A 25,285-nucleotide genomic window follows, 5' to 3' on the forward strand; every position below is an offset into this window, starting at 1 on the left:
CCTTGAATTTATCGCCGGATTTCTCAGTTGGTACCGATTCCGATCCGGTAGTAGATTCAACGAAGCACTGCTCTTGCTAGGGCCATTGCTAGCAATTCTCTCAGTTTGAGCCCGTGAGCTCACTGGTCTGCGCAAAGTTGGTGTAGCCCATTAGTCTACCAGCTATTAGGTAGGGGAGAACAAAAGAGGTCGTTTTTTCCAAAGCTTTAAGCAATTTTTAAAGGTGCAAGGCCCAGGGGTCCAGAAGCAGATATACCGGAACACCGAGCCGCCTAGTGTCGTCGAGCGTAACGCGAGGATCATCAAGTGGCTCTGTCAGTGTCGCAAGACTCAGCTACCGCAGCCGCAGTGAAGTTATTAGCCGAGTATTGTGTTAGGGAGAACTGAAGCTTGTTTGCTGCACTAAAAATCCATAGACAACATACTAAAGGGCCGGTTGTCGTTCTGACAGTCCCATGAAGTGTCTTAATAGTTCCTCACGACTGGCGACTTATAAGTCAACGGCTTGCTTAGAGCAGCGGTGACGTCATAAATCAATATTTTCTATTAGTTAACAACGACTCTACTACCTTTTGATCTAAAATGGCCTGTAATTTATATGATTTCGGAACGGATAAAATACATTTGGATAACTTATATTTTCATTTTAAATAAATTCAACATCTTATTACGTAATTATTAAATTCATTAATACAGGCGAATCTAGAAATTTGTGAGTCCATAAAATTATAACAAGAATATGTTTCAGTTCTCTCAAAAACATTGTTGATATTAAAACAAGGCTATTTTAATACTGTGATCTCAACAACTAACTGTACAATATAAGATCTAATCGGTTGGCATCGGCCTAAATGCGCATTAAATGGCGTCAAGTACCCCTTTTAATCGTGATGTAGATCCCAGACGTACCTGTATCTTCGATATTTCTGAAATCATAATCGAGTGAAAATGCATTAAAATATATTATTATATGGAGGGTAGACGTAAGGAGTGCTATCTCAGTGTATTAAAAAGTGTCCGCTCAAACGGAGCCAATTAAGATGGCGCCACTGTAGCAAGTGGAAAAATTTAAAAAATGGCGCCATAAACTACCGTACTTCACTTCAATCCAGCATACTTTTCATTGCGTTTAAAACTGCTATATTTTTAGGAGCTATTTTGGTAGTGGTCAATAATGGTTCAGGGCGTTCTTGGAAGTGAGATAATTAAATAACACATCTGGTTTATTCGCGATTGAACTTAAAATGTAATAAGCGACGGAGCTTCTGGGCGCAGCCACATTTTATAACTACGCACAATTTTGTATACATAAGAACCTGTGTCCCTACATATTCATATCATATCTATTTCCTACACTAGCGCTATTTCAGTGAGTCTTCCAACAATAACTTACTGTTTACTGATGGACACTTTGTCAGCTTGTCCTTTAAACAAAATGGTGTTCATTATATCTACCCTCCATTAAAATATAGCTTAACTAAATGAAATAGGTTAAAATATGGCCTAGTGCATGTGATAAACGAGGCTTTGACGTGTTGAGTAATTAAAAAAAAAGACGGATCAAACGTTGCTCAGATAATAAATATGTAAAATTGTATTTTTAAATAAGACAGTTTGTTTCGATTTTGAATTATGTAGATTTAGGAAAATCGATAACGGCGTTTCATGGGGTCGTAACGATTAATAAAATCGACTAAGAGCCGATCGACTGCTAGTAATTTTAATCGATACTAATTCATTATTTACATTGTTTTAATATAGAGATTAAGTGTTCGAATCAGAAGCTGAAAGGTTTTGTACTAGGTACACTACACAGGTAATTGGGTCGTAGTCTAGGAGGATGCGGCATCTCGAAATTGTCAAAGTAATACTTGATTAATTGACTGTTATGTTTCTCTTTGGAAATACAAACTATTGAAAAGCATTCTTCGACGAATGTCATAGTCGAAATGTATTATTAATGCATTAATATTTTCAAATATCAAACTTTCTCATTGTAACTTGTACATTCAAACGTTTTAGGCCGCGAAATACAAAAGTTAGTAAAGAAAAATTGCAACACTTTCCGTTAAATGTCACCATCGCAGTTTTAAGTCAAACGTCAATTACGCTAGAATGACATTATCCTAAGTTTGACAAGCTGTCAGCAATAAAAGTGCAGAATTATCCGTTGTTTTAAAGAACGTAGAGATAATACGTAAATTCTCTGTGTATGAAGAAGGGTCCATCGGAAAATGAAGTCTTTAATCTCAATTATTCTAAAATAAAATTCCAAAGTTCTGAGCTTGTTAAATGTACAAAAAAATGTTTTAATATTAAAATGACTAATTTGTTTTAAATAAATATTAGTATTGTTAAAATGATTTGATTTCAACGGCGAGCTTCGATTTAAATTGTTGAATATCTTAATGTTGTTAAACTATGAATTGAAAATACGTACGAAAATTTTCTCTTTATAAGTTATTTAAAAAAATATAATAAAGTGTTTGTTATGTAAATGAAACAAAAAAAACAGGTTTGATTCGTTTATAAATTACCGTTGTAAGCAAAAAAATAATTTATAAAAACCCGTTAGAAGCAAATAATCCAACAAACAACTTGACTATCCGTTCATCCTAACAGAGCATAGACAAGTCGTCATTATCACAAGTTGAAAATTAAATATTTTACGTGTCTTTCATTATCACCTTTAAAGACACAGATTTAGATATCGATAATGTTCTACTCTAATTCTAATTCAGTTTAAGTATTGTGTAATGCAAATGTAGTTTGTATCAGTAGTCTATGTTGGTAGCTTGCTAACCCTAAACAACACTGAACAATGGTCGCATTAAGCTCATTTAATCCAGCCGATCATCTGCAAACAAATAAATTATAAGTGTTTTGTGTGTTATGTCGGCCACTCACATGTGAAGAGCCATCAAAAATTCATTCGCAAACTTAGCGGCTGTGCAAATGGGTTCGGTACTCAATTTGCGAACCCGTTTGCGCTTCCTCCTACACTTGTTTACGAATGTCTCACGAATTTCTCCTCCTTTTTAATTCGTCAATAGAACATTGAAGAGAAAAAAGAGTTTTGAATTCTTTCCCAGACATCATTAACAGCCATGCTGTTTTTATGAGATTTCTTTTGATGAAGATACGCTACACAGTAGACGTCACCAATACCGTCTTTACCATAAGGGCACACGGGGCCCGTGCCCAGGGCCCTCATTCTCAGGGGACCCCGAAAGACCGACAATTTCTCTCACACGTTTATTCTCAAAACATTTTTGTCGGGCACATTACACTTTTTTCACAAATCAGTAATCAGAAGGTATTTACAAGGCATATACTATGCCTATAATAGAAGATTTTGCTCGACAGAAATCCCGAAAGAAACCGTTATCGAAATCGTAACCAAAAAACCAGCAGCATTCTAATATTATTAATGACATATTATGTCATACTGTTTGATTACCTATAATAAATGGTCATACTCAGTAAAAAAATGTTATTATAATTCGCTTTTTTTACTTTCCAAAAGGGGCCCAAATTCTTGTGTGCCCAAGGGCCCCAACCTAGCTTAAGACGTCTCTGGACGTCACGATCTATGAAAATAGCGAAACTGATTACACGAATGTGTGGGAGACTACGCGAAGGACCGCGGTTCGCGCGCTTTGATATCTGTTAAAAAACCGACACAACTTTGAAAACCACGAATGCAGCGAAAACTTTGCATAATCATTTGCAAATGTCGTCCTACACTTGCGGGTTTGCGTATTCGTGCGAATGTGAGTGACCGGTGTTAACATAAACACGTGACTTAGAACTTTTCAAGAATAAAATAGGCATCGTATTACCGGTACCCCTTTGCTTGCCAACATCCATGAACGACGATAACCACTGAAAAATAAATACAGTGCCTCAAATGAAATCAATGCTTTTAAAAAAATTAATATTTATAATGTATATATAATAATATATATACTATATAATCTCTCATCAGCGACTTTTGAAAACTTAAGAAGTCATTATTATTAAACAAACTCAACTAGTATTAATGTTGTCATCATATTCTTTACGATTTTACTAATGATATTTAAAACGATTAATTAGTAAAAATGTTCCTGTTATATACGGATTTGACATTAAATTAATAGAATTGAATGTAGTTTCTTATATACCTACGAGTATTTGTAAGTAAATAATAAAAACTAAAAAGTTTTGTGATTTTCGAGCACAAATGGATCAATTCTAAGTGATAGTACCCTACTATTTACGTGTTGTGCCAAACATAGATTAAATAAGTATGAAATAATAAAATTAGTAAACGGCAACATTAATCATAGTGCAAACTTATTCTAACGAATGATAAATACACATTTAGCTATTGAAAAGTTTACAGAACTCTTGTTGTTTTTGTAGAATCCCTTCGGCCTATATGCAAACTCTTTTTATTTGCTAACGTATAAAAATTAAATTACTTTAATTTAAAAATGAAATTTGAGTGTGAATGTATGTAACTTGAGTTTAGCTCTAATTAAATATAAATTCTGTGTCTTTATATGGACTCGCTTCCACTTACTATTTTACGTGTGTTTTGATATTTGTTTTATCTATAAAAAAACCTATCTGTATTAATTTGATAACAGCAGTACAAATCAAGTCTAGATTTTCAATGAATTATATTGGATCTGAGTCTAGACTAAAGATTGGAAGAATGTATTTTTAAGATACAACTTCATAAATACACCAGTAGTAATGACAGTCTGCCTAAAAATAATATTTAATAAATTATAATACTTGTTAACTACATAATGTATTTTATAATTATATTTGGTTCTAAATATACTGTAACTACTAATGTTCCCACTGCCTGAATATTTCAAGATAATCGAATAAGTGTGCTAAGTGATTTTATTTTATCTGTACACGGTAATTACTTCTAAAGCTATCGCTCAAAACCGGTTTGAAAGTAAATTAAGTATGACCAGTTTTTAGTCTTCCACTTTTGTGTGGTATTATAGAAAATGTTCAAGTAGTATATTATAGATTATTCGTTGACTCTTCGAAGTGGAACAAATTCTGATCATTCCGATCACATGAAAGGATCTTTTGCATTTGTTTAATTATAAAATTTTGAAAATGTTGCCTGTTCTTAGTGTTTACGGTAGTTATGTTTCAAACGATTATTCATCTTTATGGTAATGATATAAAATTGCATTAATACAGTATTAGGTCGTTTAAGCATTCGATGCTTCCATTGTGTAAATAAAATTTACGTAATATGTTAGAAGTTTATTGTGACGAAAGAATTATAATGGTCTGATCTTATTGTTGTTTTATTTATTAATCTTTTTTTTCTCAAGTTTTTCTTTCATAAGATCATCAACGTACTAAACATTAATGCAGGTCGCTCCAGGTCCTTAATTAGGCAAGGAGAAATTATCTTTTGATACTCTATAATTATTACTTTCCCACTACAAATTACATAAATTGAGTATATGTCTTAAAGCCAAATCTGAATTTTCTAATACTCAAATATGTTGAATTTGTTTTTTTCTAACAATATGAAACAAATTTATGTTTTTGGTTTGTTGGCAAAGAAGAAAATGGAATTTAAAAAAAATATATTCATAGAGTTTATGTTTCAATAGTAACTTTTAGCGCCTTTAAAAGGAATAAACGAACAAACTAATGAGCTAAATTATTTTATGACTAAATACCTGATCTATTAAAATCACAAAAATAATTTCAGAAGATTTCAAAAGCTATAGGTACTTATGTAATTTTTTTAAATTTCTCTTCCATTGCAACACCACATACAACAAGCGTAACCTCGGTTTTGCTCCAAAAGATTTGGCTGTATGTGCTATTCTCTCTTTGTCTGGCCAATGAACTAATTAAACAAATAATCAAAATAGTGGGAAATAAAAAGTCAGTGTCACAAACATTATTTGTATGTAGCAATAGTAAAATTAAATACAAAGTTAACTAAAACAAATAAATCTAATTGATTACAACATTATTTACGTATTCATCTGATATAGTGAATACCTCTTAAACTGCTCCAAACCTACTTGCATGGTGAGTTTGACTTCTACATACGTAAAATGTATGACGGGGATTATTTAATGGAAATAATAATTGCGTCATATTCATAAAGCAATATGTACGAAAACATTTTGTATTAAATTTATATTAAATATTTTATGAAACCATTTTTTGAGACCAATTAATGCCTGCCTTTGTTTTAAATGACGAATGCAACAACGGAAAATTAAACGAAGTTAATATCTTAACAAATATTTGTTAATTAATTATTATTAATTGTTTGGATTTTGTATGTTACAAAAGTAGTTAGACTTAACAGTTTTGGAAACCATAAATTAGAACTGATCATATTTACTGTTTATTTTGACTGTCACATAACCTTTGGAGTCATATCTCTGTCATAGTAATCAAAAAATATTCTTAATGATATAGTTATGTTAATAGTACAATGTGTACATTTTTCATTATATTCCCATTAGATAATTACCACCAAGTAAAAGCTACATAAAGCCTGATTCATTTTTAATGTTATTGGAAGACAATTTTTACGATATGCCTCCTGTTAAAAGAGGGAAGCGTGGTGTTAGCGATGCTGATGATGAGGATGATGATTACAGAAAAAGACGAAACAGGAATAATGAGGTAAGATGACATATTTATCATGACAATACTGGTGACTAAGCTTAATATCTAATGGAGTTCCCGAGTTGTTGTTGGTACCTATTGACCTTCATTTCCTTTTATTACTACTGTCTATCCTTCAAACTGGACCATATGACTGTTCTGTAGTAGAGCCGCCCCATTGATGGTCACTCATATAATTTAATCTCCAGTTTCAATTGTCAAGCAAATATGAAATACTGTACAGTCTAAGTTACATACCTGATATAGACAACCGGGCAACAAACTTTTGCTGTCACCTTAAATACATCATTTTGGATTGTTCTTTGGTGCTATTTGACCAGTTGCTGTTTTTATTGAACCCTTTAAAGGGCTTAACATGTAGCATAACTTTCTAAGTTTCTCACCTGGTCCTCTCAGTGGGTCGCGATTCTGGTCCAGTGACAGATTTAATGAAGCATTGCTCTTTTAAGGGCAGGTCTCAGCAATTTCTCATTTGGTAAAGCCCAAATAATCCACAATAAAAAAGAACCTCTTACATTATCAGAATAAATACAATTTTTGTTATCAGATATTGTATTTGTTTTTTCAGGCAGTAAAAAAAAGTAGATTCAAATCTAAACAGCGCACGCAGGAAACATTCTCACGTGTCAGTAAATTGAAAGCCGAGAACCAAGTGCTCGAAGAGAAAGTAAAAACTTTATCAAAACAACTTCAGTTCCTGAAAGACTTGTTTTTTGCTCAAGCAAAGAAAGACACCACCGAATTGGAAGGTATCGACTTAAACAAGCTCTTTGAAGACTTACCAGACGATAGGGACACAAATGATAAATAGTATTTAGAAGTGTGAGTGATATGATACAAACACTAAGTTACGTACGTGAATTTTCTGATTTAGAGACAACGCAAAGGAGATTACTTTTTGTGAAATTTACAGAAGCCTTGTAAGTTAAAATTAGTGACACAGTAAAGCATGACATATCATATATTTCTTCTATATAAAAGAGACGGCAAAGTGTAATAAAACAATAATGAACTAAATAAATTTTCTTTCTGATTGAAATTAAAATATAGCTTATTCAAATTGGTAAATGATTTACAATGTTCATTCTTTATTTGTGTTTTAATTTTAATTTTGATTCCATTGCAGGGAGCATATGATAGTTGTAAATTGTATAAATTATAACTGGCTGCATGTAATGCATTTTTAATTTAGCTTTAAGATTTGTGCATTATTATTATTATGATGTAATACAACATTTCAATGTTCAAACAAAATGCCTTTTACTTGGGTGACATTCAGAAATTATCAGTCTTGGTTTTTGGTGGTGACAGTGGGTAGAGACAGTTATCTTCCTGATCCTTTGAATTTTTCTTACGGCAAGGAATAATACATGTATTCTACATATTTTGCTAACCATTTAAAGCCAAGTGGTCAATGAGCTTATTATCTGTGTTTTAAATAATAAAAAAATAGAAAATCAACTTGATAATATGCAGTCTGAGTGAATTGAAGGATTTTTGGGTTTGGGTTTAAGGTTTATTGTATCAAGGATTTACATTGGGGGGCAATTTTGGGAGTTCATTAAAAAGGGAAGATCTTCCACCGAGCGGGTGAAAAATAAAATAGTTTTATTTTTTTTATTATAATTCGTCAAGTATACAACTGCGCATGAGTGCATCGGTCACAGAGTACGGATCGCAGTTCGAAGCCGGGCGCCGATCCTCGAGGTACCCGCGTTTCTCTGCCTCCACCTGCCGAGGTATTCTTATACTGGCACTGCGGCTAGCAACACCTGGAAACGTGGTTTTATGTACAAACTTATTACGAAGAACATGAAACTAAAATCGTCACCACCTGTGATATAAAATAATGGCCGTTTTCCAATCACAGCACAAGAGCGCATTATGCGGCATAATGCTCAACTAAATGCGTATCAAAAAAGACCTCTGGAAACGCACTGTCGATGAATGTATAGGGTATATACACACATCGCCTTTCATACGTATAAATTTTTTTTAATGTAACCCTTACCCGAACTAAAATCATGAATGCTAGCGGTTTCGTGGAGTCCTGTCAGTCGGCGTTCGTTGTCCTTGCCGCCGCGAGGGTCGTATACCTTAATGTGCTTCATGTGCACTTTGGAGAGCTTTTCAATCGCCCTCTCGATTTCACTGCAAAAAAAAGGTATCAAAAACATTCAATTGTTTTCATACATAACATAACTACTGTCAGTCTGTTAAAGAAATAAATTATCTATACTAATATTATAAAGAGGGAAGATTTGTTTGTTTGTTTGTATTGAATAGGCTCCGAAACTACTGAACTGATTTGAAAAATTCTTTCACTGTTGGAAAGATACGCTATCCCCGGGTGATATAGGCTATATTTATTATATTTAAAAAAAATTAGGAATCCTTACTGAAACTCCAATAATGTAACCCAATGTGTAAAAAAATTACTTAAAATTCTTTACATCGCGAACGCTACTACCCAAGCGAAGTCGGGGCGGGCCGCTAGTCGATAATAATAGAGATGCGAACACATTCTTTTATTTCACCATCAAGAACCTACAAAGTCCATAAAGTCTTTCTTCCATGTTCAAACAAGCGGTCCCGTGCTACTTGCATCCCGAAAATCCCCGAAACTTTCCTCAGTTTCCCGGTAATCCATTTGTATTCGAATTATCGAAAAATTCTAAAGCAAGAAGACTTCATTGCCAACGACTTAGCTCTAGTGAGGGAAACTAACGAACTATAAAAAAAAATGGGCATTACGTTGGTGGTAAGGCGTATTCTAAGCCCCGCGCGGGTAGGTACCACCACCCCGCCTATTTCTGCCGTGAAGCAGTAATGCGTTTTGTTTAGAAGGGTGGGGCAGTCCTTGTACCCTAAAACCGACTTAGAACTCATGGCTCAAGGTGTACCTGTAATACTTTTATTACGTTTCTTTCCTACCTATGCTGATAGCCTTGAGAGGCTATATCAGCGTTACCGGACGAGTAGGTGCGCTCACGGGGATCAAACCTGGTGAAGTTGAGCACTGCTTCACAGAATCTACCACCGGATCGGAAACGCGACCCACTGAGAAGATCCGGCGAGAAACTCAGTGGGCTGTGTCTGTAGGTTAGTTTACTCGCCGAGCCCTTCGGCGAGAATCGGCGAGAACGATGACCGGTGCTTAAGGTACCTAAAAGCACCGTCAGTGGATCGGGAGGATCCGGAATTCCGTGCCTTAAATGCGTATTATTGTTATAATACGCATTTAAACAGAAAAAATAGAACACACTTACGTAATTCCCCCTTCATCTCGCATTTTCTTTGTCGAGAAATTGTGGTGAGCACCCGAACCATTCCAATCCGACACCGGTTTGGGGTCGAAAGTGACGATGACTCCGAACTCTTCGGCCAGACGATGCAGGATAAAACGAGCTATCCACAGGTCATCTCCAGCTGAAACGCCAACGGAGGGCCCGACTTGGAACTCCCACTGCGAGAGCATCGCCTCAGCGTTCGTACCTGTGATCGGCACTCCAGCATACAGACAGCATCTGAGAAAATAAAACATCTCTTATCACAACACTCGACGTTGAAGCGGAAAATAAAAGAGCAATTCATTTTAATTTTTTTTTATCCTTCCGTTATCATCTCTACTATCATAGAAATACGAACGACTGTATGAAGTGGAAAATACCTATGCACATGACGCTGCATGAGTAGCTGTGATCACAATAATATTGTAACGGGTATATTAAATAATGTATCCATTTTTTTTGTATTTTTGGTTAAATGTTAATTATGTATAGATTTTACCCGTGAACCAAATAAAAATAAATAAAAAAGAAACCCATCTCAACTTAATTGCATTTAATTTGTTAAACAGTCTATTTTGGCGGCAGTGCAAAATATCGGAAGTAATGTTGAGTTCACGCATTGGTGGCAATGGCAATCATTTTTGTGCCAAGAAACAAAAAAATAACATTTTCTATGATCCCTCAAATATATTTGAAAGGACCGACATACTTATATGGCATAAGAACACTTAAACGTTGAATTAAACAATTCTAAATGTGTTTGCGAAAAATTAACACGAGCTTTACATCTTTTAAGACGTCGGGCCGTTTAGAAGGATCCAAAAAAACTGTAAGCGCATTTGTTTGAATAAAATATAATGTTGAGAATGAACATCCTCACTTACTTATAATGGGCTTCAATGAGATCCCTCGCGAAGACCTTGTTAGCTCCAACGCCGCAATAATATGGTCCCTGGGCAGGAGGGCTTCCAGTTGTAGGCCATCCAAACGGTCTAAGGTCAGAGTCGAGGAGCACGTACTCCTGCTCTATGCCGAACCACGGCTCGTGGTCTCTGCAGCGGTCGTACGCTTCTTGGCACTTAATACGGTGGTTTGTCTCTATAAGAATTTTATTGAACTACAATAGATGAATAGACATGATGTGCTCTCAATTTTGGATCATCTCTAGTGCATTTTATTCTCTATCCATTCGCCGGTAGCCTCGAGGGGATATTCCAACTTCGCCGGACATGTACACGGTGTTCAGCCTAAGACCATTAGCCCATAGACACAGCCCACTGAGTTTCTCGTCGGATCTTCTCAGTGGGTCGCGTTTCCGATCCGGTGATAGATTCTGCGAAGCGCTGCTCTTGCTAGGGCCAGTTTTAGCAACACTCCCGGTTTGAGCCTCGTGAGCTCACATACACGTCAAGACGAAGCTGAAATGGCCTCTCAAGGCTATCAGCATAGGTAGCATAAAAAAAACCGTTCTATAGTTTGATTGGAGCGTAATATAAACCGTAACTAACTTGTTGGTTGCATGTTGTAATCGTATGTGTCGCACATGACAAGCACGTGGTTTCCGCGCCGGAACGGGTCCCTGTATATGGCCTGGGGCTTCAGGTGCGTGTCTGAGTTCGTGCTTGTCGTCTGGCCTGTAGAGCTGCCGTCGTAATTCCATATCGGCAGGTCTGGCAACATCAATGAAATATAAATATAAATAAATTGTTGAAATTAAAAATACAACTTAGGTAAAGCAGCACCCTAAAAATCAGTCTAAGTTAGTTAGTTGTAGAAAAGTCTAATTTTTATGCTACTAGCTTTCTTACTGATGGTAGGACCTCTTGCGAGTCCGCGCGGGTAGGTACCACCACCCTGCCTATTTCTGCCGTGAAGCAGTAATGCGTTTCGGTTTGAAGGGTGGGGCAGCCGTTGTAACTATACTGAGACCTTAAAACTTATATCTCAAGGTGGGTGGCGCATTTACGTGTTAGATGTTTATAGGCTCCAGTAACCATTTACCACCAGGTGGGCTGTGAGCTCGTCCACCCATCTAAGCAATAAAAAAAATAGCTGCGTCCTCAACAAAATGTAATTTTATAATAAAACAAGAGTATTCAGCAAGCTAATTACGAAAGATAATATAAGTCGAAAATACATCCGTACATAGATTCTCTTATATATATATATCACAACGTAACGGTTTGTGCTGGGGACAAACTGGGGACATAGTGGATTTTGATGGGCAAGTTCCGTACCCTTCCTCGATTAGGGATGTCCGAACGAACGAATTCACTTCTAATACAAAACTACCACGCTTCGCTTTTACTGTTGCTAAACACATGCAATAAAACAATGTTAGCAAAGCACTCGCGTTTTCATTCCTTCTTAGTACTATGGCAAAAACATAAAGAACGCGCTAATAATATTTGCTCAACGCAGTTTCAACTTAATCCGATAAACTTTAAATAAAATATGTATTGACAACCCTGTTTCTGCCGCGAAGCTGTAACAAGTACCGGATTGAAGGGTGAGGCAGGCGACCGTTTCATTACTTAATTGAGATTTAGAACTCATGTGTCGGTGTCTGCGGGCTTCGGTAACCAAAACACTAGTTCTCTAATATCCAGTTAATAATAAGAAAAAGAAAGACCATCAAAATCGGGTCACCGAGACAAAATTTATCGAAATGAAAAGTCCTTCTTTTCTGGAGTCATTTAAGAAAACGTATAAGTACACAGTAGGGCTATAATCGCTTAATTGATCCCTCCACGCAAGATGTTATCTTTATAGGATATTTTATGTATTTGTCGAGATGTCAATTTCAATTAAAGACATCATGAAAACGCTATGACCGTCTAAGGCCCCGTTTACATTATCGGCGAACAATTCTCCGGATAGCAAGCCGATTTAATTGGTACACGAATTCATCTGTAAAACCCAGCATAAATGGTATAATCAGTAAATATCTTTCCCCTTACGGTCGATTCGTTACTACGGCTCTTATCTATTTAATAACAAAAAAAAGAAGGCAAAGGAAACTTGTTAGTTTTATTTTTTTTTCATTTTTTTTGAAACTTATTGAAAATTAAGATCGGGCAATCAATCGCAAACAATAATCCGCTCGCGACAAAATAGGTGACCACTTCACTATTTTGTTCACGGTTCAACTAAACAGGAATACAGATCAACCGTCGTTTGATTTATACCAAAAACTGTGAAATAAAAGAATTTCTCAAATAATATACATGTGTTCTGTTTGGGTGGCTGTATGTGTCTTGGGTATGATTAACAAGCTGTTTTAAGCTATTGCATAGCTTTTATCGCGGGCCTTGAGCGCGGCGACCGAATCATGAAATTTCGTAACGAAAAAAACCTAACACACCTCACTCCGCCTACCATGTAGCTCGCGTTCAACAAATTCACACGTTGCGCTTGTGTAGTGTTTGTGAATAAGAGCGTGGCGTGACGTCACACTGCATGCGCATCATGAAAAGTCTGCCCATCTCTCTCTCGCGCGGTCTAGCTTATGAGTGTGAAGGGGACAGTTAATGCTTTGCTTTTATTAATGTTTAATATAGCGTGGTCTTGTTTTATTATTGTTTTAATATTAAATTATCATTGTCTAATTATAATTGCATAAGTTGATAATAAATGCTATGCAATAGCTTTACCGCGGCAGTTCTCGAGTGCCACACGTTTTTTTTTTCTTACTATTCAAGAATGGATCAAAAAAATATTTACGTGTTATTGAAATGTGTTAAATATGCTAGAACACACGAAATGCGAATGAGTTCATCCAGATCATAAATGTTTTAATAAACGTTATCTCTAACCGAGAATCGATCTCGGGTTCACTGGCAACAAAAGTAGGGTCACAAAACTTTAACAAAACGCGACGATAATAGTATCCACACACCACTGCAGAACAAACACAAACGTAATAAATAAAGCCCGCTATTACGTGTAAGTGGGAAGCCACACAAATATTCCATTGAATAACTCTAATTGCTCGCACACCCTCGTTTAGGGGAAGTGTTTACTTTATTACCTACTAGAATGAAGTGTGTATGTTGGGGCTTGGTCACACGTGTGGTTTTTTTTTGAATGAGGGATTACTGGTGTCCCAATGGCCTTTCCAGTTTCACCAGGACAGGTGGGCGAGCAAAGGCTCAGACAGGAGGGATGGGATTTGCTAACAGCTGTCCGAGCGTCTCCAAAGGAAACCTAACAACTTAAGACTAACTGCATCGCGAATGAATCTACTACCGGATCGCAATCGCGACCCGCTGAGAAGATCCGGCGAGAAATTCAGCGGGCTTATGCATGAGTTAAGTTGCACGTCGAACTCTTTGTCGAGTTCGACGAGTACAGTTACCGGGGTCCGTAAACCTACTCCTAGAGTTAGAGCTGAAGGCGTCCACATGTGGTACGGCGCTATTAAAGTTAGAGGGTAAGACAAAAGCTATCGGTAAGGAGTCTTAACGTTTTGCTTGCAGTACAGCACCCACCTTTAGGAGTCTCTGGAATGTAGTTCAAAGTCCTGTCTTTGCAACGAACATGCTCGCCGGAGCCGTCGATCCATACGTATGTGGCGAGGACCTTGTCTTCCGGCAGCGGTAGATCTCTGTACCGGTCCAACAGTGTCTTCGAGAGGAATGCATTCGGAGAGTTCTGTAGCACGGGACCCGATAAAATTTTTGGATTATCTGCAAAAATACGTTCGTATTCGTTATATAACAGGTGTGAGACCGTTACTTTGCACACAGATGCCCATGTGCTACAGTAACTGCCCAAACCTTAAGTTGCGTTGTATTAATTAATACAATATACTGAAGTCGTCGTGGCCTAAAGGATAAGACGTCCGGTGCATTCGTATCTAGCGATGCAACGGTGTTCGAATCCCGCAGGCGGGTACCAATTTTTCTAATGAAATACGTACTTAACAAATGTTCACGATTGGCTTCCACGGCGAACGAATAGTAACGTGTAATAAAAAACAAACCCGCAAAATTATAATTTGCGTAATTACTGGTGGTAGGACCTCTCGTGAGTCCGCACGGTCCGTTCCCGCCTATTTTCTGCCGTGAAGCAGTAATGCGTTTCGTTTGATGGGTGGGGCAGCCGTTGTAACTATACTGAGACCTTAGAACTTATATCTCAAGGTGGGTGGCGCATTTACGTTGTAGATGGGCTCCAGTAACCACTTAACACCAGGTGGACTGTGAGCCATTCCACCCATCTTAGCAATAAAAAAATTTATAATAATAACAGTAGGTACAATTCATTCAGATTACCTACGAAGAATTATAAAATAAAAACAACCAACCTTGCACTTTGTTTTGAGTTTCCGACATTTTTCTAGCACCGCTTAATCACCTGTAATGAGATATAATTGAATTGTAGTACATTCGCTAAATACGTACAATATTCATAGTTATTGCGTGGCATGCAACGTACTGTTAGCTACAGTATTCCTTGAACACTAAATTATATCGAGGGTTGAAAGGCTATTATTCTTATTTTATTATTATTATTATTTTATTATTATTCCCTTTAAGCGATACTAGATGATGACCGGTTTTTTTTATAACGCCATCTTGTTTTTTCTTTAAAGCAGTTAGTTGCTCTCAATTAAGAAAAATAGTATTATTATTCGCCAACAGATGTCGGTAAGAGTCATAAAGTTGATTATCGATAAAGTTGATTATTGAAAACACGAATAAAACAACTTTTTCTGAAAATAAATCGTAGCTATATCGATTTATTGCCCCCGAAATCCTCTGTATACTTAATTTTATGAAAATCGTTGGAGCCGTTTCCGAGATTCAGATTATATAGACATCTGACATTCAGATTATATAACAAGAATTGCTCGTTTAAAGGTAAAAGATTCCGCTTAATAGGCGACATTTATTTTTGTAATTAAAGATACCTTTCATTTGGTATTAGCATCAACAGTTCGATGTTTTTTATTGAACTTCAATTAAGTTCACACCATTCCAATAGCTGAAGAAGTTTTTTTTTGGTTATGACATATTTTTTCCAAATTCTAAACCTTAAATTAGGCTCCGGTAACTACTTATCACCAGGTGGGTTGTAAGCTCGTCCACCCATCTAAGCAATAAATAAATAAAAAAAGTTAACGTCATCCGGCATAAGTCTATTTTAATTTTTACCTCACCACCTTCTCATTCTAAATAGTGATATTGTATAGCGTGAATTTTTTCGATTTCACATCTACGCACTTTTGAAGCCGACTGTACTCGAATTTATAAAAGTGGATGTGTGTAGTCAAAACTAAGATCGGCTAACAGTATAAAACCAAATCCTTTGTATATTTTATTTTAAACTTTATTTTTATGAATATATTTGTTTGTTTAAAGTAAAACTAGACGATGACCGGGCTTTGCTCGTTTTTTTTTATAACGCCATCTTGTATTGTCTTTAAAGCGGTTAGTTGCCCTCAATTAAGGAAAATAGTATTATTATTCGCCAATAGATGTCGGGAAGAGTTGATTATTGAAAACACGAATAAAACAACATTTTCTGAAAATAAATCGTACCTAGATCGATTTATCGCCCCCGAAATCCCCTGTATACTAAATTTTATGAAAATCGTTGGAGCCGTTTCCGAGAATCAGATTATATAAGTATAATATATTAATATACAAGAATTGCTCGTTTAAAGGTTATACCTTTTATAAGATACCATTATTTTTGTATTAGTACTGTCCTTTTTGTTTGTTAAAACGTAAATACTCGTAATCAATGACATTGATGTTAATATTATTCATATAATCTATACAAACAAGTGCTTCCTCTTGACGTGTTCAGAAATACATAAAACATCACATTAATTTAAATAACAAGGTCATGTTTGTTTTTATATTATAATACGTAGTTGTTAATGAACATGGCGTTTATCGCAAAGTCAAATCAAGCGGCAATCTCGTGTTACAAGAATTTGTGTGGTGACGCTTGCCTGGTCTTCTACACAGGTGGTAGGTACCACCAACCTGGCTATTTCTGCCGTGAAGCAGTAATGCGTTTCGGTTTGAAAGGTGGGGCAGCCGTTGTATAATAACCGGCAAACTTCTTGAGCATTTGTTGACATAGTGGGGGTAAGTTTGCGCATGGTACACTCACGTGCAAAAACATTACTTACTCTGCGTCATAATGCTATTAAATTATTAAAATCAACATATGTATATATTTATATATTTATTAGAACATCAACAAAACATATAGGTTAATAATTGTAATAATTTAATCTTGGGGTAAAATAGATATTCCTTCTATTAAGTCAAAACTAGAGCTGTTGCCAGGTCTTGGTTCAGTTGAAGCGAAGCTGGTATTTGTAATTTTTTTTTCGTTATCATTATCTTGACCATCATCATCATCCCTTTTTTCATCACCCGAGTCGCTATCATCGTGATGAGTCGACATAGGGCTCATCGGCGTAGTTTACAACTCGGTCGATTCGGTCTTCTTTTTTGTCTATAATTAATTATTTTTTGAAGATATTCGATTCGTAGCAATCGAATGTTACTTTTTTCATTTACCAGCTTCCGATTATTTTCTGTTCTTTTCTTCCATCTGAAGCCTAGCTCTTTCATAATTCGTCGTAAGCTTCATTCCGAGCCATTAAAATTTATATCTTCTTTAAATTTTTCGAAGCCTTTCTACGGTACGGAGTTTCGCTGCTTGTTATGTAGTTATTATGATTACATCTTTTTATTACAGATTGAACGAAACTATCCATTCCGGTAACTTTCTTCTTCCCTGATCTTTTCTTACCCGGAGTCCGAAACACGGCGAGCAAGCCAGAGCCTTTAGCTTCGTTAATAATGCACCTAACAGTACTCACTGATGTTTTTGTTGCTTCCGAAGTCTGTTTTAATTTTTCCATATCATTCTTCCCCTGTTTTATAATGAAGCAATATACATCGTACACAATTTTTCTACCCTTTCTTTTAAGTACTACACAAGTTTGTCACGGCATAGTGTATGTTTTATAAAAAATCAACAAACACTCAAGAAATAGCAATGGCAACAAAGTCCACAAGCAATTATAACAAATAACTTAACGATTAATAACGATAGACTTTCCACTGTACGCAAGCGTACTTTTGGGAGCAAGCGGAATGAGGGCGCGGTGCGGGACGCAAGACTCGACTGATCTACCAATAACGCGCTCGATACGATTTCCCCTGCCGTTGCGCCTCACCCTCACCACCAAAGTGATCTAAAATTCGGTTCTGCGCAGTCAAGGTCATTTGCTCAAGAAGTTTGCCGATTACTATAACTATACTGAGACCTTAGAACTCATATCTCAAGGTGGGTGGCGGCATTTACGTTGTAGATGTCTATGGGCTCCGGTAACTACTTAACACCAGGTGGGCTGTGAGCTCGTCCACCAATCTATGCCATTGAAAAATTAAAAGAAAGATCCGTAAACAATTTTAAAAGGACAGCATTAAAATTATACTTTCATTATGAATCTATCTAATAGATATGAATGGAAACCTTAATGTTTCTGTGATTGTAAGAGCGTCCTATACAGCTGTGTCGTGAATTCCTAAGCAAATATTTTGTAATTGTAATTAATTGTAAACCACGTCTCGTATCTTCGTGCGTAAAAATGATTTTAAGGCGCCATTTGAACAGCTGATATGGAAAACAAACATGGCGGACCGAAACAGGTTTTCAAAGTTCATCAGGCAATAAAAATATTTTTGAAGCGAGACCACTACATAATTTATGTGGTTGCGTTTTTTTATCAGGCTTCATGAGCACACAAGCTCACAGTCTGCCTGATATTAATTGATTTAAAACGATTTATTTACTTGCATAAAATGGATATTAAAAATCTTGTTACAATTTTAAATTTTCGACTCAACGTTTTTAAACGCTGGACTGGCAAAAAAGGAAAAAATAACAGAATCAAAATGTTCTAGTTAATAATATGTTATTTAAAAATTGATGTAATTATTATTATTAATATTATCGTCCATAATTATTAATAAAATATTTTGTATCTCAGGAATGTGGACAAGATAGGATCATAATAACAAATTAGGTACATTATTATTTTTGCAACGTTTCGGTCTTTTATTAGACCTTCATCAGGCATCTGAAACTTATACATATTGATAACCAACAATATAAAAATAACAATTGTCACTGCACAGTTGCCTTGTAGTGCAGAGTAAGATAGTGATTGTTGGAATTCATATTATGGTTAATATTGTAGTGTTGACAATTGTTATTTTTATATTGTTGGTTATCAATATGTGTAAGTTTCAGATGCCTGATGAAGGTCTGATAAAAGACCGAAACGTTGCAAAAATAATAATGTAATTTGTTATTATGATCCTATCTTGTCCACATTCCTGAGATACAAAATATTTTATGTAATTATGTTTGTGCATCACACACGGTTATATAAAAACTTCTAACTTCCCGGGATTGTTGATTCGTATTAACAAGTTTCAAAAACATAATTTTCACTGTACATTGCTTGTTGTTTACAAGAGACCAATTTTGTAGAAAAAAAATAATAATAACAAAATTTTAAGCAATCAATTTATAATCGGCGTGGCCTAAAGGATAAGGCGTCCGGTGCATTCGTATCTAGCGATGCATCGGTGTTCGAATCCCGCAGGCAAGTACCAATTTTTCTAATGAAATACGTACTTAACAAATGTTCACGATTGACTTCCACGGTGAAGGAGTAACATCGTGTAATAAAAATCAAACCCGCAAAATTATAATTTGCGTAATTACTGGTAGCAGGACCTCTTGTGAGTCCGCACGGGTAGGTACCACCGCCCCGCCTATTTCTGCCGTGAAGCAGTAATACGTTTCGATTTGAAGGGTGGGACAGCCGTTGTGACTATACTGAGACCTTAGAACTTATATCTCAAGGTGTGTGGCGCATTTACGTTGTAGATGTGTATGGGCTCCAGTAACTGTGAGCTCGCGTCCACACACATAATTAATAAAAAAATAAATAACTAAAATTTCGGTGTTAGCTTCATTATGCATTTTATTTCCGTCGTAGTCCACGCACGGAATTACTGACGATATCACATGTAGGTCAAAACACTACGATCCGAAACATCGTTCGATGTTTGTGACTTCATTAATTTTTTTTTATCGGATAACACCGCTGGGGAGATTTTTAATGACGTAAGACATTATAATTAAAAACGTGATTCGTACAATAATTTTAATGAAATATATATCTTATTTCAACTTTAGATGCTTTAGATGAGAAAAGATAATCTTATTATTAAAAAGAAGTAAAAATAAAAATTATATTGTTTTTACAGTAGATCCTATTGTAATGTAAAGTCTTATTGTACTGTATTTGTTTTTTCTATTTCTAAAAATTCCATTAACTAAATCTTTTTTTTTAAATACAATAATAAATAGGTACTTTGCCAGACCCAACTTGTCAGTGCTGAGGTCGAGATTAGGAAACCTACAAGGCCCTTAGCAAAAGTTCTTTAACCTCTTTTCGCTATCAAACTTTTTGAGCTTGAACCTTGTTTCGCATCACTTATTTATAAATATATTAATATAAATGGGCAAAAATAGAACAATAAATATTTTACTTTGTTCCACAACGATTTTTTTTTTTAATAAATTCTATTTTGGTCACAAGTTTTTTCCCAATAATTTACTAGAATAATGTCAATGACAAAATAAGAGGAAACGTAGTTCAAAACGAATATAAATCTTGAGGCGTCAGTGATTATTATCGAATTTCAATACTAGTAACCTTAAATACTATTATGTTCATTAATTCAGAATTTTAATAAAATACTCAGCATGGGCAACACATGTCAAATCCCCACACGTCTTTATATACGCAAACCGCTTGAAAAGGTTAGAGTATAAAATAGATTTTTTCTAAACTTAAAATATCGAAGATATATTTCGAGGAGTTGGTAAAGGTTGAAAGGTTGGTAAAGGTTCCCGCAAAAGCAATGTTTTTGTTTTTTTGTATTATCTATCGAATTCTTACAACTTAACTGTTATTAGTACTAAACAGCTTTTGCTTTTAATGATCGCTTCGTTTTCGCGAGTATTCTAGACTTTTTTAATTAAGATCAATGATTTAATAAAGCCTTTCCCTTAAAATGGATCACCCATATCTACATTACTTACGTGTGACGACTAGAAAAGACCTAAAGTAAGTATTCGATTCCTTGCTTCATTATAGATCTATAATTATTTATGGGACGATAAAACAAATCTTTCAGCGCGCGCCTTATATTTGCACCCACGCCTCTCGAGCGAGTGACTAATCAAATTCATTCATCGTATATGCGATCTATCCTTGATCCAAGATTAATTATCGTACTAAGTAACTATGCGACAATATTATTAATGACCGGTATTTGTGCGCAGTAAATTATTACAACTGTTATTGTGAATTCGTTTTGGTATTGTAAATTCATAAATACGTGTTAGGTATTTGATGTATGAATTATGCTTTGCCACGAGTAAATAATGTTTTGTTGTTTATTTCTTTCACAAAGGCGGAAGTGCCCCAAGGTCAGCCCTTTTTTTTAATACATAGACACGTGTACAAGTTCACTATCTAACTAGGATTAAGGGGTTCTGGAAGCCTGTAGATGTCAATTTTTTTCCTAAGTTGATAACCTTGAGAGGCTATTTCAGCGTACACTTAACTAGTAGGTGTGCTCACGGGGCTCAAACCTGACGACGTTGCTAACACGAACCCTAGCAAGAGCCGTGCCTCGCAAAACCTACCACCGGATCGGAAACGCGACCCACTGAGAAGATCCGGCGAGAAACTCAGTGGGCGTGTCTGTGGGTTAATTTACTCGTCGAACCCTTCGTCGCAAAGCAACAGGTTCGACGAGAACGATGACCGGTGTCAACTACGTAAATGCCGGCACCCACCTTAAGTCTCTGATTTTTAATATGTACTAGCTGACCCGGCAGACTTCGTAGTGCCTCAATCGATAAATAAAAGACCTAAACTTTTGTATAAAATAAACTTAAACAAACAAAAGGAATTTTGATATTTATCTACCTTTTAAACCTTCTCTGGACTTCTACAAATAATTCAAGACCAAAATTAGCCAAATCGGTCCAGCCGTTCTCGAGTTTTAGCGAGACTAACGAACAGCAATTCATTTTTATATATATAGATAACGCTTTACTGCTTCACGGCAGAAATAGGCGGGGTTTTGCGAGTTTGATTTCTATTACACGAATTTAATGTATCATAGGGGAAATAAATCGTGAATATTAGTTAATTACGTATTCAATTAGAAAAATTGATAACTGCCCGCGGGATTTGAACAACGTTAGATTTTCCGGGAAGCATTTATATGTTCAAGTCCAAAGAATCGGATAGTCGTTATGCATATTATATATGTATACAATACTTTTATACGTTATCTTAAAATGGCGACAATTTTTTTTTCGATTTTGTGGGTACGCGAGCTCACGGCCTACCTGGTGTTAAGTAGTTACCGGAGCCCATAGACATATTTATCGTAAATGCCGCCACCCATCTTTAGATATGAAGGTCTCAGTTTTACAATACCACGGCTGCCCCACCCTTCAAACCGAAACGCATTACGGCTTCCCGGTAGAAATAGGTAGGGTGGTGGTACCTACCAGTGCGGACTCACAAGACGTCCTACCGCCAGTCATCTAGAGAAATAAACAAGTACACCCACCGACTTCCTGCAACTATTACCTTGGAGCGTTGGATATCGCTTGACACGGGTAGTTATTTTTGCTAATCGATTGATTATAAATGTTATGCATCAAAATCTAATGTCACACAAGAACGCGGGTAATGCAACGACGAGCCAAAATTACTAAAATAGAAATACTTTAGTCTTATTTAATTAAATAACACGCAATCAATTTAGGAATTAGGAAATGAATGAATACATAATGTTGACTTTTTGTTTATTTATTATTATCTAAGTTGGGTAGAGTTTTCGGCGATTGTCGGACCTTATTTAAACATCACAGTGATGTGTCTCCGCTAACCTTGATATATGGTTGATTACCTAACTAAATTCTGTAATGGAAGTCTGATGTAAAGCCTGTGTTAATGATATCTACTTCAAGTTTACCGACTACAAAAAAAAAAAATATCATCGCTCATTTAAACATCACATCACTAAAGTCCTCGCTCACCTTGATATATGATTGATTTCCTAACTAAGCTCTGTAGGTCTGAGATAAGTCTGATATAAGAGCCTGTGTTAACGATACCTATTTCAAGTTTACCTACCAAAAAAAAATGGGTATCATCGTCTTATTTTAAACACAGGTCAATGAATAACGTAACTTACACCGTAATATGTCGTTGCCCATTTAAAATCTCCTATGTGACGTTTTGGGCCAAAATGATAAATTATGAAAGTTATTTTGAATTCATAATATACTCAGCAAAAACTCCCGTGTGCATATCTCAATATTTTACTTTAATACGCGACAATTTAAAAAAAAATCGAAGTGTCGGTTTGAATTTTAATGTATATCAAACTATTTTATGTGCTAAAAAAATATTTACATTTTTTTTTTCAGGAGGTAGGTAGTTTTATTAGATTTTCTCGTAAATACATTTATTACAACGACGAATAAATTTTAAAAGGACAATAGCATAGCATGCTTACTTACTCAGCGACATTGAAAATTAAAATTAAGTAAAAATAAAACTACTTTTTGAATTCACCAAGTTTCATAATGTTACCTTAGAAGTTAAATTTAGTATTTCCTTCGATTTTCGAGAGATAAAGACATAATTAAAATTGCTTTAACGATTTAATCTCGTACTTTTCTGTTATTGTCATTAATTACAAAATTATTACCGATTTTTCGAATAATAACAAGTGTCCGGATTATAATTGAAATTGTCGTGGTCAGGAACAGCTGTAACTGTAAAATAGCAGCACCACGGAAAACATTAAAGACTTCGAAACGCAAAGAAAGTTAAAATTTACCTTTTATTGTTTATAATCGGTAGCACTAATCATTGATCACAAAACGAACTAAACAGTCGGACGTCTATAATCAAACTGACATCAGGAGACACGGGCGCGTCATAGTTAAACGCTCGGACTAGTTCACTGCCGTATATTTTTAGAGTTCTACAGTGCAATTATAATTAAGTGAAACCTTTTGTTTATGATGTGCGCTAGATAAAATTAAATTGTATTTTAAAAGGTTTTACGACCGAGCGATTGTGACGCTGATTGAGGGTTCCCACTCCGGGTATTTGTCCGAGGGCTTCGCTAAAGGACATCAAAGTGCAGTCAATATACACTCTCCATTACAGTATTAGATTTAGAAACTTTGTCGGCCTAATTCATGCGTTTATGTTGCTTTTTATTAACAGACTTCAATCGAAGGATTTAGAATAGAAACATTTGTAAATAGCATTTGTAAATAGTAAATAGCATACAAAAATTTATTTTATCAAAATTTGAAATCAATTTTACCAAAAATTATTCTAAGTTGGTGAATGATTATTTTTATAGCACACGTCATGTTTAATGGTCACCGAGGCTCATGGATAGTGACGACATCTTGAGACATGAATTCGAATCATAATTCTGTTGCATAATGACAGTCTTATTCTACAAATCGCAACGTATTCTGCGCGGCAGATATAGGTAAGAAGGTGTTAGTTGTGCGGACTTTTTTTTTTTTTAATTTTTTTTATTGCTTATGTGTGTGGACGAGCTCACAGCCCACCTGGTGTTAAGTGGTTACTGGAGCCCATGGACATTTACAACGTAAATGCGCCACACATCTTGAGATATAGTTCTAAGGTCTCAGTATAGTCACAACGGCTGCCCCACCCTTCAAACCGAAACGCATTACTGCTTCACGGCAGAAATAGGCGGGGCGGTGGTACCTACCCGTGCGGACTCACAAGAGGTCCTACCACCAGTAATTACGCAAATTATAATTTTGCGGGTTTGATTTTTACTGCACGATGTTATTCCTTCACCGTGGAAGTCAATCGTGAACATTTGTTAAGTACGTATTTCATTAGAAAAATTGGTACCCGCCGGCGAGATTCGAACACCGGTGCATCGCTCGATACGAATGCTCCGGACGTCTTATCCTTTAGGCCACGACGACTTCAAGTAGACTTATATATGGTGTTTCAAGGTGCCGGCGTCGCTCACGGCCTTGCTTATAAGTTTGAAGCTCTCTGAGCTTGCACGTGCTCGAGTGAACTGTAGTTTGGCGACCTCATTTGATCCTCAACACGGAATGTTAATTCCAGTTGAAGCGGCAAATGCGGTCCAGTGCTTTAA

General features: G+C 35.9%; 4 protein-coding genes across 7 annotated transcripts in view; 3 read left to right on the forward strand and 1 right to left on the reverse strand.

Moving 5' to 3' along the window:
- The window catches only part of LOC149500617 (uncharacterized), a 102,096-nt gene extending 99,933 nt beyond the window's left edge, over positions 1-2,163 (forward strand). For all 3 annotated transcript variants that reach the window (XM_089735860.1, XM_089735862.1, XM_089735861.1), the window contains one exon: positions 224-2,163. In XM_089735860.1, the coding sequence (XP_089591986.1) occupies positions 224-352 (129 nt within the window). In that variant the 3' untranslated portion in view covers positions 353-2,163. The remainder of the gene's footprint in view (positions 1-223) is intronic.
- Positions 1-25,285, forward strand: part of LOC149500618 (waprin-like protein) — a 337,771-nt gene that overhangs the window by 55,955 nt on the left and 256,531 nt on the right. The gene's annotated exons all lie outside the window — the stretch shown is intronic.
- On the forward strand, positions 5,792-7,935 carry Irbp18 (Inverted repeat binding protein 18 kDa). The gene is made up of 3 exons (XM_089735911.1): positions 5,792-6,069; positions 6,516-6,678; positions 7,250-7,935. The coding sequence occupies exons 2-3, from the start codon at positions 6,562-6,564 to the stop codon at positions 7,490-7,492; spliced, it is 360 nt and encodes a 119-aa protein (XP_089592037.1). The 5' UTR covers positions 5,792-6,069; positions 6,516-6,561; the 3' UTR covers positions 7,493-7,935.
- LOC149500620 (glutamine synthetase 2, cytoplasmic) lies at positions 7,779-24,098 on the reverse strand. Of its 2 annotated transcripts, none has more exons than XM_089735895.1 (8): positions 23,960-24,098; positions 15,280-15,329; positions 14,462-14,659; positions 11,480-11,641; positions 10,856-11,069; positions 9,951-10,208; positions 8,693-8,832; positions 7,779-8,453 (listed from the first exon to the last, which is right to left on the reverse strand). In XM_089735895.1, the coding sequence occupies exons 2-8, from the start codon at positions 15,305-15,307 to the stop codon at positions 8,302-8,304; spliced, it is 1,152 nt and encodes a 383-aa protein (XP_089592021.1). In that variant the 5' UTR covers positions 15,308-15,329; positions 23,960-24,098; the 3' UTR covers positions 7,779-8,301. The 2 variants fall into 2 exon arrangements, with proteins under 2 accessions (XP_089592021.1, XP_089592022.1); XM_089735896.1 differs by lacking the exon at positions 23,960-24,098 and adding an exon at positions 19,650-19,668.

Source organism: Bombyx mandarina, chromosome 20, assembly GCF_030267445.1.
Source record: "Bombyx mandarina strain Sakado chromosome 20, ASM3026744v2".
Classification (NCBI taxonomy): domain Eukaryota; kingdom Metazoa; phylum Arthropoda; class Insecta; order Lepidoptera; family Bombycidae; genus Bombyx; species Bombyx mandarina.